The 14,085-nt window shown below is 47.2% G+C and overlaps 1 protein-coding gene across 3 annotated transcripts in view; it reads right to left on the bottom strand.

Moving 5' to 3' along the window:
- GPM6B (glycoprotein M6B) overlaps nt 1-14,085 on the bottom strand; it is a 153,444-nt gene that overhangs the window by 7,766 nt on the left and 131,593 nt on the right. For 2 of the 3 annotated variants that reach the window (XM_029240456.1, XM_029240458.1), the window contains exons 1-2: nt 2,317-3,270; nt 520-676 (exon numbers count right to left, since the gene is read on the bottom strand). In XM_029240456.1, coding sequence (XP_029096289.1) covers nt 520-676; nt 2,317-2,570 — 411 coding nt within the window. In that variant the 5' untranslated portion in view covers nt 2,571-3,270. Of the gene's footprint in view, nt 1-519; nt 677-2,316; nt 3,271-14,085 lie in introns of those variants that run through there. The other variant, XM_029240457.1, reaches the window with a different exon arrangement.

A 14,085-nucleotide genomic window follows, 5' to 3' on the forward strand; every position in this document is an offset into this window, starting at 1 on the left:
GGTGGATAAAAACAGGTGGCGGACCGGCTCTGGAGCCGGCTTAACCCCCCCTCTTTAGGCTCTAAACTTCTGGAGGACAGTCCCCAGCGAGGTGCTTAGTAGGAAGCATGCTTGGTCAACACTGCCAGAGGGACTGGGACCATTCATCATAGTATGGGTGAGCCTTCGTGGCCACAATCCATATTCGAAGATAAATGAAGGAGAGCAGTGAGACGATAGGAAAACTATCTCCTTTCATAGTGGGGACTTTATCTTTGAAAAATCTTCAATACCCTTGTTATCTGGACGTTGATAAGAGAAATGCTTGATTTCACCCTACCAGCCATAGATTTTAATTTCTCCTCAATAACATGTTGAGGGTTTTTTCATATTCCTGACTCTAAGTTGGAACGGACACTCCTCCCGTCATGGACTCCCGTCATGGACTCTGCACGTACTCTGTTAGCTTTTACCAAATACAAAGAAACACGTGGAGGTGTGGCTCTGGCTGGGTATCAGTCATCAGAGATTCGTACTCACCATCCCACTGATGCACCGGCCACAGGCGGTTGTTTTAAACTCCCCGTGCAGCTCTTTCACTGCGCTCGTGGTGTAGAAGCCTTCTGCCAACAGAATGATCCCGTACAAGAAGAAAAAGGACGCAATTCCATAGATGACATACTGCATCAGTTGTATTCTAGGAAAAGAAGAAGGTCCAAGTGGTTAACAGACGTTTTTGGCCTCTGGAGGGGGGCCATGAGGGTGACATCACTTGCCCCGCTGATGGCTTCGGTGGGCTCATGGGGCGTTGCAGGTGGGCATCCCTGCCCAGCCCACCGCAGCCTGAGCTTTTCTTCCAAGGTGAGCAACCTTCCCAGACAAGGGAGAAGTTTCCTTTGCACAGGGGCCCAGTTGGAATCTTTCAATACTTACGAGATTACTTATAAATGCAGACGTTGACGAGTTAAAGTCACTCATCCAGGATTTAAACGCTGGTTCAGTGGACGACGTGTTCCTTCCACCGTATCAAAATGCCTCCCAACCAGGCCTAGTGCTTAACGTTATTCTGATAAAACCCCTAAGTAAGCACTGAGGGCTGCTTTAAGGAGTAACGTGGGCAAACGCTTTCTGCACAGACGTTCTCATGTCACAAGTGATAATATATCAAGTAGATACAAAAAGAAGTTAATTCACATCTAATTTTGTCCTATGAAAGCCAGCAGCGATGCAGCTGACAACCTTTGGCTGCCCACTGGAACTACCTGGTGAGCTTTAGAGACAACAGGTATCTGCGTCCTCTCCCCAGAGACCATGACTTAATTAGTCTGGGGTGAAACGTGGACATGGGGATTTTTTTTAAAGAGTGCTGGAAGTTTGAGAGCCACTCATCGAGATCACCAGCTAATTAAACTAACACACCTTTCCCAGGCTCAGTCACGGTGAATACCTCTTGGTCTTTTTTGTACACATTTGGCACTCAGCGAGTCCACTGTCCTGCTCAATCCTCCTTATAGCCTCCCCCACTGCTGCTCATTTCTTTGGAATCATTTCCTGAACAGATAAAAGAATAAAGTTCCCTAAGGACTCTTCCCAGAGGATCCCGTTATTGTTCCATAAAAATTCACTCGTGCCTTTTTCAAAAGTCTGGTAGAAAAGTTTCTTCCAATCACAAGATATCTAAAGACTGTCAAACCCTGGTAGTCAAGGAAGGAAAAAGAAAACACTGAAGGGCAAGGGGAAAATATACGAAGGAAATAAATTCATTGCTGTCAGGCATGCACGGTTAGAGAATCCATGCATGGGAGTTGTTGTGACTCCACTGAGAATGATTCCAGAAAGGGAAGGCTGAGGCTGAACCCCTACAAACAACGTCCCCTCTTCTGAACTGGAGGATACCCGGGGAGTTTTCTTCTGCTTGAAGAATGAATGTCCAAGTCCTGTTCCTGTAGCCTTAGAGTTGGGCTAGGTCCTCCACAGGGTTCCTGTCATTCCAGGGCTGGCCGTTTTCTGTGACAACACTGGAGGGCGACTGTTACTTGGGAACCGCGGTAACTCTCTTGGTGGGAGGATTGGCAGCATTGCCACCGTCGCCCCCGGCCACTGTGTGCAGAGTGTCCTATGTGTGCACCCTGGTGAGATCCCACCCCAGGTCCCAAACACCCACTGCACTCTTGGCCCTTTCTTTTTCCTTCTCTCCCGGACCTTTTCCTCTCTGCCTCCAGGGAGTGTGAATGAAAAGTGTATATTTTCTCCCACGTGAGCACACTGCAGTCTTTCTGTAAACCCTCCTGGGGTGGTGGCACTTTAAATACATCTTCAAAGGAAGCAGGTACTTACACCTCGCTCAGCAGGGCGTGGTCACTGGTGTTGGTGGAGAAGTGTTGCTCAAGGATCGCCACGGTGCCCGCGAGAGCCACGTGCCCACAGCCGCAGAACAAGGCGACCCCGGAGAAGCAGAGGATGGTGGCCACGAGGGAGGCGTAGGGGACTCCTCCCAGACACTTGATGCAGCATTCGAAGCAGCCTGGACCCACAGGAGAGAAAATGCCGCTGTTAAGGGCAAAACTCCTGACTTCGTGAAGACCACCCATTAACAGAGAAGGCTCGACTCATCCATCTTCCCGCGCATGCTTTATGGACAACAGCTCAACGTCCCAAGGACCAGAGGGGGAGCTGTCGTCATCTCACATTCTGTGGGTGAGGACTCGGGGGCTCCAAGAGGACATGTGTAGCTTAATTTGCTCGGGGTGAGTGGCACAGCAGCCAACGGACGAACAGTTATGGAGTGAGGCACAATTCTACAAGTTTTTGTCTGACCCGGGGTCAGGTTAGGGGCCCCCCTGCTCAAGGAGCAGCAGTCATCCCACTCGCAATGTCAAAAGAACTGCAGTGAGGCTGCGGTTCTGTGAAGAAAAGCGACCGTCAAGTTCCCCCCAACCTCAGCCTTCTGGGGTTTCGGGTACCTATTTCTCTCTTTTTGCAGCAGCCAATGGCTTTCCCCGAGCCTTTGACCTCCTGGGCAACCAGAAGAGTCAAATACAGTAATGACACTATTGCTGTGGTCAGAAAAATATCAAGGGAATCATTTTGGAAAGGTGGTGGGCATGTTGGTCCCTAAAAGCACCAAGTCACCCAGATCCGCTCAAGTGGGTCCACTCAAGTTTCATGTCAATATCAGAAATTAGCTCAACTTTTAAATAAAAATGTTGCCCCGGGCCAGGCAGCACAAGCAGTTTAATCACAGTCCTCCCCCACCCCTCCTCGGCTTCCACCTGCCGCCCTCCAACAGAAACGTTCAGCGTAAGAAAGAACCGCGAACTGGTGGGTGACGACATTTAAGTACCTGAAGAGGGAAAAGGAACACGGGGGGGGGGGGGGAGACAAAATGAGCATCCATGAAGTGAGATGAAGGAGAGAGCCACAGTTCACGCTCCATTCTTGAGAGGAATAAGAGTTTCATTCATTTTTAAAATCAACTTCGACTTGAGATGTCCATAAAGACCTCCCCGGGGGCAGTCAGGTGACATTTTCAGTTCGGAGACAGTTACGTTTCAGTAGAGCAGTGCTGGCCTCGGGATAATGTCGGTACCTCTCGTGACCTCCCATCCCTGTTTACATTATCCAGACCCTTAAGTAAATGGCTTGTCGGGGAAGTGGAACTCTGAACGCATTACGATGTTAAACAGTAATCGAGAGCAGTTCATGACTTCAGGGCAAGCACATTAAGGCGGCTAAATTTCTTTCACCCCAACGGCCTTTACAGTACACAGGGAATGACTACCACAGGGAGAAACACGAGAAACACGGGAGCTAGGCTTTTCCATTTTGATGAGCATCCCATTCTAAATTAGCATTTGCTTAAACCCACCCCAAGCGGTGACTATACACTCACTACCCAATCTCTCTTCAGTTCACTGGAAAATAAAAAGGTCGGGCCCTCATAAGAAAGTGTGCTGCCTTTCATTTCAAAAGATGACCAGCTGTTTTCATGAAGACCAACCTCTCTGAAATGGACTAATGAAACTGCCTAAGATGGGACCCAGCACACAATACAGTTCAAGTTCACTAGCAAGTCAGTACCTTAAAGAGCTTTGGACACTTGAGATTTGCGAACGAGGATGACGGAGGTCAATCTTATTTTGTCCTATGACCTTCTAGGGGCTGAGGTGAAGCGAGAGGAATGCAACTAGAAGTCCAAATGCTCTCCAGGCTCCCAAATCGAGAGGAACTAAAATCGCTGGCCTCGATGTATTTCACTATATAAGAGGGAAAACAGACCTCTTTTCTCTTGTATTGTATCATTCCCCACCTCCCCCATTCTCAGCCTCCACGATGAAGTTAGGAACAAGATGAACGCCTGCTTCCCTAGCTAACAAAGTTATATCTGGGGGGCTTCCCTGGTGGCGCAGTGGTTGAGAGTCCGCCTGCCGATGCAGGGGACACAGGTTCGTGCCCCGGTCCGGGAAGATCCCACATGCCGCGGAGCGGGCTGGGCCCGTGAGCCGTGGCCGCTGAGCCTGTGCGTCTGGAGCCTGTGCTCCGCAACGGGAGAGGCCACAACAGTGAGAGGCCTGCGTACCGCAAAAAAAAAAAAAAGTTATATCTGGTCCTTATTGGATAGAGAAGTGTGGCCTTGAGAGTGTGCTGTCCAATATGGTGGCCACTTTAAATTATTCAAAATAAAATCAAAACTTCAGTTCCTCCATTGCATAAGCCACATTTCACATGCTCAGCAGCCACCTGGGCTGGTGGCGACCATGTTGGACCGAACAGATACAGGACATTCCATCACTACAGAACACAGCTGTGGAACATCAATTTTGACTTGCCACAAATTCACTTTTCTGTGACATGAGCTAGGTTCTGAGTTTTACTTTGGATTTCACTCACTCAGGACTTTGTGAAAATCCACAGGGTGCTAAGCCCTGTGCTTGGCACTGGGAATACAAACATAAAATCAAACGCCTCCTCTGCCTTCAAGGAGATCAGTTTAATGCTGCAGGCAGACGAGTAACAGAATTTCTATAGCACAGCGTGATGAGCGCCAAGATAGAGGCTGCTGGAGAGCCAGTGGATGGTGGAGGGCGGGGGGTGAAAAGAGAGAGACGGAAGGACAGGAGGAAATATAATTCAAATTGGAGAGGGGTCCGGAAAGGCTTCCTACAGAAAAACCTAGGATGCAGAATACGTAAACAGCTGACATGGGGACATTGGTATATAATCTGATAAAATTTGAAGAAATCTGAAGATTTCTGTTGTATATTATTTTAATAAGCCCACATCCTGTCTCACCATCTGGAGTTAGGGCTAGGTGATACAGCAGCGTAACGCACTTGCCCTTTAACAATAGAACTCATCCTTCCAAATCCCCAGCTGCCACTTCAAAACAGTCTTTCATCCAAAGGGTTAGAGCATTCTGCTTCTTTCAAAGGAAATATCACAGCTGTTCCCGGGCTCAGAAAGACAAGTGGGGTTAGAAGAATGATGCGGTTCAGTCCCAAATTCACCACTAGATCAAGGCTAAAGTTTCCCTCCAATGTATCTCTCTCTCGTGGACTCCGTATACCCCATGCTGTGGGTATAGTTTTAGAACAGCAGGGGAAACCAAGGACTCGAGAATTTGGGGGACCACTTCAGTGAATCATACTCTCTTAGCAGAAGCCCATGCTCTTAAGTTTTCAGCGGATGATTTTATTTGCAAACATACAACTCTGGCTCCTGTAGAACAGAAGTCACCATATTGGTCATCGTCATTCCACATGCACAGATAAAACTCTTACGGACCCTGCTGGCCACCGTGAGCAGAAGCTGGGTGAAATTTATAGGAAATAACCTGGGGAAAATGTATAGGAAATAATACAGCTGGAGGCAGAGCTTATTCTAGCATGGTTGACCAGTTACCCACACGGCTAAAATTGCATGTGTGGTGGATATCCAAGCATCTGTAAACGGATCACTCCCCACTGTACCTTCTATGTCAATCTAGAAGCCATCTCTCCCCACAGCATGTAACATAACTGAACACTGGGCGATTTGGTCGTATGCCATACACTTAACCCAGAGGAACCAAAGGTGCTGCAAAAAGTTAGCAAGAAAAACCTAAATATGTTTCTAAAATATGCTATCAATACTGTTAGGATCCTCACATTAACAGCATTTCTGACCCGAAAAACGTGCAGGTATGTGTGCGGCAGAGGTGGCGGTGGAGGCTGACGGTGTGTTCAGGCTGGCCTCACAGGAGTACCACCTGCACAGGCCCATGGGGCCCTGTGCTTAGTATAATACTCCGATACTGCCATCTGGACATGCTTAATAATTTCTCAACAAGGGTATCCGCATTTTCATTTTTGCACTGGGCCTACGAACTATGGAGCCAGTCCTGGGTGTACTTATGTGGGAGGAGGCAGGAGGGGTCTTCCTACTTTATATGGCCACAGTAGTATTGTTTCATTTCACAGTGTTAGACAGAAATACAACCCAGAAGGGCAGACATTGCCTTGCCTACCATATCATCCTGAGTACAGCAACCATCATACTATATCAAGGGACTGGCGTGTGCTAGAATTACTGATTTCCCCTTTACTCTGAGAGGGAATAGAAATCACCCGCTGTACGACCAAGAGCAGAGTCAACACTCCAAGTTCCCCTAAACCAGGGGTCGGCAAACTACAGCCTGTATTTTTGTAAATAAAGTTTTATTGGAACACAGCTCATACCCCCTTCATTTACAAATCGCCTGTGGCTATTTCTGCTCTACGATGGCAGAGTTGGGCAGCTGTGACAGAGGGCACGTGGCTTACAAAGCCTGAAACATTTACTATTTACAGAAGAAGTTTGCAGACCCCTATCTGGAAGCACTGACATTCAGAGTGTGGTCCCAGGACCAGGAGCATCAGCGTTGCCTATGAACGTGGTAAAAATGCAGATTCTCGGGTCCCACCCTAGAACAACTCAATCAGAAAATCAGGGGGTGGGGGTAGAGCCGGTCATCTGTGCTTTCGGGTGATTCTCACATAGGCTCCAATCTGAGAACCACTGTCCTAAAGAATCATGCCAGCTCTACACTGTGGCAGCCCCGCCTGATATCTTTACCAGCCAAACTGCGACAGTAAACACCTAATGCCATGAAACGATTCCTGGCTTCTGGCCAAGATGGAGTATCAGGGACCTAATTTATCCTCCTGCCTGAAACCACAACCGAACTGAACAAAACCTATGAAACAATGGTCTTCAAGGTATTAGACATCAGGGTGTGAAGAAGCACCCGTGGCTAATGAGTCAATTATTAAATTCTCAACAGAACGGACGAATCAACATGACGTCACCTGTAACGCACTTCGAAGAAGCAGTCGGCACGGGGTCCCCTGAAGGTGCAGCCCAGCTCTCATTTGAACAGGACAAGCTCTGCCCCATAATCTTGCTGTTATCATCATCTTGGGTACTGGGGTCTCTTAAAGGCCCGCTTGAATGGAAGCTGTCAGTTAAGCAGGGTAACAGATACGGGTGAGGATGAGAGTGCTGGGAGGGAGGGAGCAGCTGTCCATTCACCCATTCATTCCATTAGTGAACATTCAATGCTCACCGAGGTGTCTCTGAGGTCCCAGGTACTGGGCTGGACGCTGGGGACTCGATAGCGAGCTACGATAGGCGTGGTCTACATGCTAATGGGGTTTATAGCCTATGGGGGAAACAGACACTATCCACATGGTTTTGGGCTCAGAAGTGCTAGGAGAGGAAACCATGAGGACTTTTACTGAGGCTTCTGGACAGTGACCAGGAACAGCCTCCGCAGCTTAGATCTGAAGGATGGATTGGAGCTGATTAGGTAAAAGGAGAGAGGGCTGGGTTACGGAGGGTGTGCCGGGAAAGAGGAACAGTGCGAACAAAAGCTCTATGGTGGAAAAGAGCAGGGCGCTTTCCCGGGCATAAAAGATGCCAGAACACAGAGAGTACACGGTGAGGGTGGGGCAAGGTAGGCAGGAGAGGGTCTGTTGGAGCTAGAAGCACTGAGGGCTTTCCAGGCCTCCTGAAGGATTCTGGACTTTACCCGCAGCATCATGGGAAGCCACTGAACATTTTTAACCCCAGGGAACAGACCGGGGTTGTAGAAGATCCTCCTGGCGGATGTGACAGGAACAAAGTGGCCGTGGATATGGGGAGGAGCTTGCTGCAATGCTTCAGGCAAAAGAGGGCAGGCGCTTGGACCAGGGCAAAAGCAACGGAAGTGGAAGAAAGGGATGGGTCTGAGAGAGGTTTGAGATGTCAAGTGGGCACAACTTGGTGTGGACTCAAAGGAGGGGTTGGGGATGGCTGGTGAGAACCAAGGATGACTCCTCCATTTCTGCACGTGGAACCCGATGGATGTTGTGCTGTTCCCTGAGTTGGGCTTGACCCAGGACGGCTAGGCTTTGAGGACAAAGATGTTGAGTTCAGTTTTAGACATGCTGAGTTTGAGGTGACCGGATGCCATCTTAAGGGGGGCGCTTCCGGTAGGTGATCGGATATGTGGGCCTGTAGCTCAGAGGAGCTGACGCAGGATGCTGTCAGCTTCCGGACCGCAGTGAACACTTTCAGAGGTCAAGGAAAGACATGAGGGGACCATTTAGCAGCTGAAAGTACTTGAAAGCCTTTGCTTTGCCAAGTGTGGTCCTTGGACGAGCTGCGTGAGGTTCAGCAGGGAGCTTGGGGGAAATGTGGAATCTTGGACCCCACTCCAGACCAACCAAATCAGAATGTGCATCTGAACAAGCCCGCAGTTGTGTGCCTGAAAGTTTGAGAAGCCCAGGCCAGCCACCAGTCCCAGGTGCAGCATCCTGAGTCCCTTTGAAGTGCCTGCTTTTGTGTCAACTGTGTTTGGTGTTTTCTCCCAAAGAGGTGGCCTGCTGGGCTTGGCCGTAACTCCAGCCACTTGCAAATCAAATGGCAAGTTTCAGGGGCCGCAATGAAGAAAAACACAATGTTACAAGCTGTTCAGCCATCTTGAAAAGAGTGCAACTACAGTGTTTTTTCTGAGCCAAGCAGGCACGGTTAACCTCCGATTTTTCACATCAAAGATGCTTTAGTGCCTTACCGCAGAAGGTCTGAGAACACAGACCTATCACACCCCACCCCCATCCAGACAAAGGTCCTGGATCTCTGCTTCGGGCTGTCCCCAGCATGAGAAGTCACAGGCCAGGGTGATGTTTTTAAAGAGGGAGGTGGTGCCGAGTATCAGCAGAGCGCCACGCTGTGAAATGTTGATGCCAGCTACGGAAGATCGATGCTTTTCTTGGATATTCCTATAAATCCACAGGCTGAGCTTTCCCGAGCTTCAAACCAGCAATGACAACGTTGGTGAACATAAACCAGAAAAGGCAAGGAAAGCATTTTTTGGATGAGTGCAAACTACTTGTGGGAAAAAAAAAAAAAACCAACACTGCTAGGCCTTCTAGCACATAGTATTTACTAATATTCTCAGTACCTCTCACCAACGCCGCCTCCGCCCCGCCCCCCACCCCCCAGCAGCTCTGTTAGGTTAATAAAGTCTTCGGCCTTCATTTGGCCGGTCTCTGAGGCTAAAGAGAATTTTCCGTTTTGATTTGCACTAAAACTCCAGTGTGCGTTAGTTAGCCTAAGATAGTTTAAATATAAACCACACAGTAGGGAGAAAAAATAGGCCTCAATGCCTCTTCCTCTCAATGGCCATTTTGTCTCTGGCATCACTAGAACCTTCTGTGCAGAACAACAGAATAAAACATGTTTTGTCCTCGGGCTTGCGGATGGCTGTTGCCATGGCTGTGAGTTCATAACGGCCCAGTGATTTGCCCCAAGTTGTCTGTGATCCTGGCTGCAGCTTTAATGCTGGCTCAGGAGGAAGACCGGCAGCAACAAGGGCTCAGATTCTTACCCAGGGAATGAATCTCTCTCTCTCTCTCTCTCTCTCTCTCTCACACACACACACACACACACACACACACACACACAGACACACACACACAACACACACAGCCCTCTACGCATGGCCTTCCTTGCTGCTTTACTGATTCCTAACGGTCCACCAAATTCAAAAAGAAAAGAAGTAACCAAGGTTTGCAACTTTCAGACAACCGGCAGGAAAACGGAGGCAGAGAGAATCCTTACTTAAGAGACATAAAAGCGGATGTCAGGGGACCAAGACCCCCCTGACTCAGAGTTGGCTCAAGCAACGGTTCTCAATAGGGGGTGACGGTGCCCCCCCAGGGGACATTGAGCAACGTCTGGAGATATTTTGGGTCGTCACGACTGGCGGAGGGGGCGCTACCGGCTCTAGTGGATGGAGTCCAGGGATGCCACTAAACATCTGGCAGTGTACAGGACGGTCACCGCCCCAAACACAACAAACAACAAAGAACGATGAAAAACCTCGCTCTCAGGCTATCATGTACAATCTCGGTCTGAGACACCAGTGTGACTGCCAAATTCTACAATTTAAAAAAAAAAAAAAGTTTAAAATAAACCTTACTTTGCTTACAGAGCAGAAGTTCTCAAACTTTTGCTGCCCAACAGGATTATCTGGAGTGCACTGGAAAGCCCTGATGTCCACACTTCACTCCAGACCAATGAATCAGAATTTCTCGGGGCAGGAAAACGAAGAACTAGTGGTTTTCCTTTAAAAAAAAAAAAAAAAAAAAGCTCCCCAGGTGATTTCAAGCTGGAGAACAAGTGTTCTACTGCAGGTGTCAGCCAACTGTGGCCCATGGGCCAGACTCAGCTCTCCATATGGCCTGCGAACACAGAGCGCTTTTTTATATTTTGAAATGATTTTTTTAAAAAACCAAAACTCAAAGAATACTACTACTTCGTGACACAAGTATATGGAATTCAAATTTCTGTGTCCATAAATAAAGTTTTACTGGAACACAGCCGAACTCATTCCTTTATGTACTGTGTGTGGCTATTTTCAACCTGCAAAGGCACAGCTGAGTAGTTGCCAGATATTTACCATTTGGCCTTTTCCAGGAAAAGACTGCAGCTCCCCCTTCAAGAGCACTCGTTCTCCAACTTTCATGTGCATATAAATTCCCTGGGGATCCCGTTAAAATACAGATTCTGTTTAGGCAGGTCTCGGCAGGAGACTGTGCCTCTGCATTTCTCACCTGCTCCCAGGGGACCCTATTCTGGAGGTCCATCGGCTGGTCGCTGAAGCACAAGGGCAGAAAAGAGGGGCCCTCCAAGAGGGGTCTGTGCAGCCCTGGGAGACCCTGAGACTCATTCAGGAGGTGTGGGAGGCCAAAACTGTCTTTATAATTGCACTAGAAGATACTGACTTTTTTCACTGTGTTGACGTTTGCACAGTAAAACTGCGGATGGCTTAGCGCGAATCAGGCAGTGGCACCAAAGTATTAATCAGCAGTGCATTGCTCACCACACACTCATAGGAAAAAACCAAAAGGGACAGTTTCACTTAAAAATGTCCTTGATGCAGTACAAAGCCATCAACTTTAATAAATCTAAACCCCCGTTTTGAAGGTTCTGTGCGATGAAAAGAGGACACATACAGGACTGCTGCATACCAGAGCACAATGAAAAAGTTCACGTGCGACTGAGTTACGAGCTGAACTAGCACCTTGTTTTTCGGTGGACCGCCATTTCTTCTTTAAAGAATGACTAACAAGCTGTAGTTACTAAGACTTGGGAAGTCCCGGGTGGTGCAGTGGTTAAGACTCCGAGCTCTCAATGCAGGGGGCCGGGGTTCGATCCCTGATCAAGGAACTAGATCCTACCTGCATGCCGCAACTAAGAGTTTGCATGTCATAACTAAGGAGCCCGCCTGCCACAACTAAGAGCCGGTGCAACCAAATAAATAAATAAAGTACTTTTTAAAAATACTTGGGAAGAAGACAGACACATAGCCAACAGGCATATGAAAAGATGCTCAACATCACTAATCATCAGGGAAATGTAAATCAAAGCCACAATGAGATATCACCTTGCACCTGCCAGAATGGCTATTATCCAAAAGACAACAAATAAGTGTTGGCTTTAAAGATGTGGAGAAAAGGGAACCCTTGTGTACCGTTGGTGGGAATGTAAACTGGTGCAGCCACTATGGAAAACAGTTTTCATGTTCTCTGTATAAACACCCAGAAGTAAAATAGCTTTGGTCATACTGGTAATTCTACTCTTAATTTTTTCAAGAATCTCCACACTAATTTGAAAAGATATATGCACCTCTGTGTTCACTGCAGCATTATTTGTAATAGCCAAGACACGGAAACAACCTAAGTGCCCACTGATGGATGAATGGATAAAGATGACACAAGAACTACCATATGACCCAGCAATCCCACTCCTAGGCATGTATCTGGAGAAAACTGTAATTTGAAAAGATACACGCACCCCAATGTTCACTGAAGCACTATTTACGTCACCCAAGACATGGAAGCCACCGAAATGTCCATCAACAGACGAATGCGAAAAGGAGGTGTGGTACATGTATACAATGGAATATTACTCAGCCACAAAAGAAAGAATGAAATAATGCCACTTGCAGCGACATGGACAGATCTAGAGATTATCATACCAAGTGAAATAAGTCAGACAGAGAAAGACAAATATCATATGACATCACTTCTATGTAGAATCTTAAAAAATGATACAAATGAGCTTATTTACAAAACAGAAACAGACTCACAGATTTCGAAGCCAAAATTATGGTTACCAAAGGGGAAACGTGGGGGGGAGGGATAAGTAGGAGCTCAGGATTAACATATACACACTACTATATATAAAATAGATAACTAGGGCTTCCCTGGCGACACAGTGGTTAAGAATCCACCTGCCAATGCAGGGGACATGGGCTCGAGCCCTGGTACGGGACAATCCCACATGCGGCAGAGCAACTAAGCCCATGCGCCACAACTACTGAGCCTGTGCTCTAGAGCCCACGAGCCACAACTACTGAGTCCGTGTGCCACAACTACTGAAGCCCGCGTGCCTAGAGCCCGTGCTCCGCAACAAGAGAAGCCACCGCAATGAGAAGCCCGCGCACCACAACAAAGAGTAGCCCCCGCTCGCCGCAACTAGAGAAAGCCTGCGCGCAGCAACAAAGACCCAATGCAGCCAAAAATAAATAAATAAAATAAAACAGATAACTAATAAGGACCTACTGTATAGTACAGGGAACTCTACTCGATATTCTGTAATGACCTACATGGGAAAAGAATCTGAAAAAGTATGAATACATGTATATGTATAACTGAATCACTTCGCTACACACCTGAAACTAATACAGCATTGTAAATCAACTACAATAAAAAATTTTTTAAAGATGATATATATCTTACGTGTATATACATACATACATACACACATACACACACACACACATACACATACAAAATGGAATACTACTCAGCCATAAGAAAGAAGGAAATCTTGCCACTTGCAACAACATGGATGGACCTTGAGGGCATTATGGTAAATGAGGTAAGTCAGGCAGAGAAAGACAAATACCATATGATTTCACTCACATGTGGAATCTAAAAAACCGAAACAAAACAGAAAACAACTCATAGACACAGAGAACAGATTAGTAGTTACCAGAGAGGAAGGGGGTTGGGGGTTGGGTGAAATGGGTGAAGGGGGTCAACTGTCTGGCAATGGACCATAACTAGATTTGTGGTGCTGATCACTCTGCAGTGTATACAGATGTTGAATTATAATGCTGTACCTGAAACATTGCGCGCGCGCACGCGCACACACACACACACTTGGGTACCTGGCAGAAATTTTCTCAAAAATGATGTAAATGAGCTTGTTACTTCAAAGAAAACAAGTGATAGTATCTGTTGTCAATCAGTTTTGGAAAACTTGCACCTGTGACACTGAAAAGTCCCAGCTTCCCAGTACTAAAAGACTTCTTGATGAAATCGCTGGTGCTATTAATGAATTTCACTTTGGGGATATGGTATAATGGACAATGTGTCAATACTTGGAAGATCTGCACCACCCAGAGAACCAGTATTTTCCAAAGGACCAACGTGGGATGTTACAAAATGGTTCTCGAATACAGATCCAATCAAAGTGCAAGGTAGAGCAACAGATTTTAATGGAACAGAGTAGAAGAAGTTCACTAATATAGTTTCC

Source organism: Monodon monoceros, unplaced genomic scaffold, assembly GCF_005190385.1.
Source record: "Monodon monoceros isolate NGI ecotype Baffin Bay Population unplaced genomic scaffold, NGI_Narwhal_1 Super_Scaffold_22, whole genome shotgun sequence".
In the NCBI taxonomy this organism is placed as follows: Eukaryota; Metazoa; Chordata; class Mammalia; order Artiodactyla; family Monodontidae; genus Monodon; species Monodon monoceros.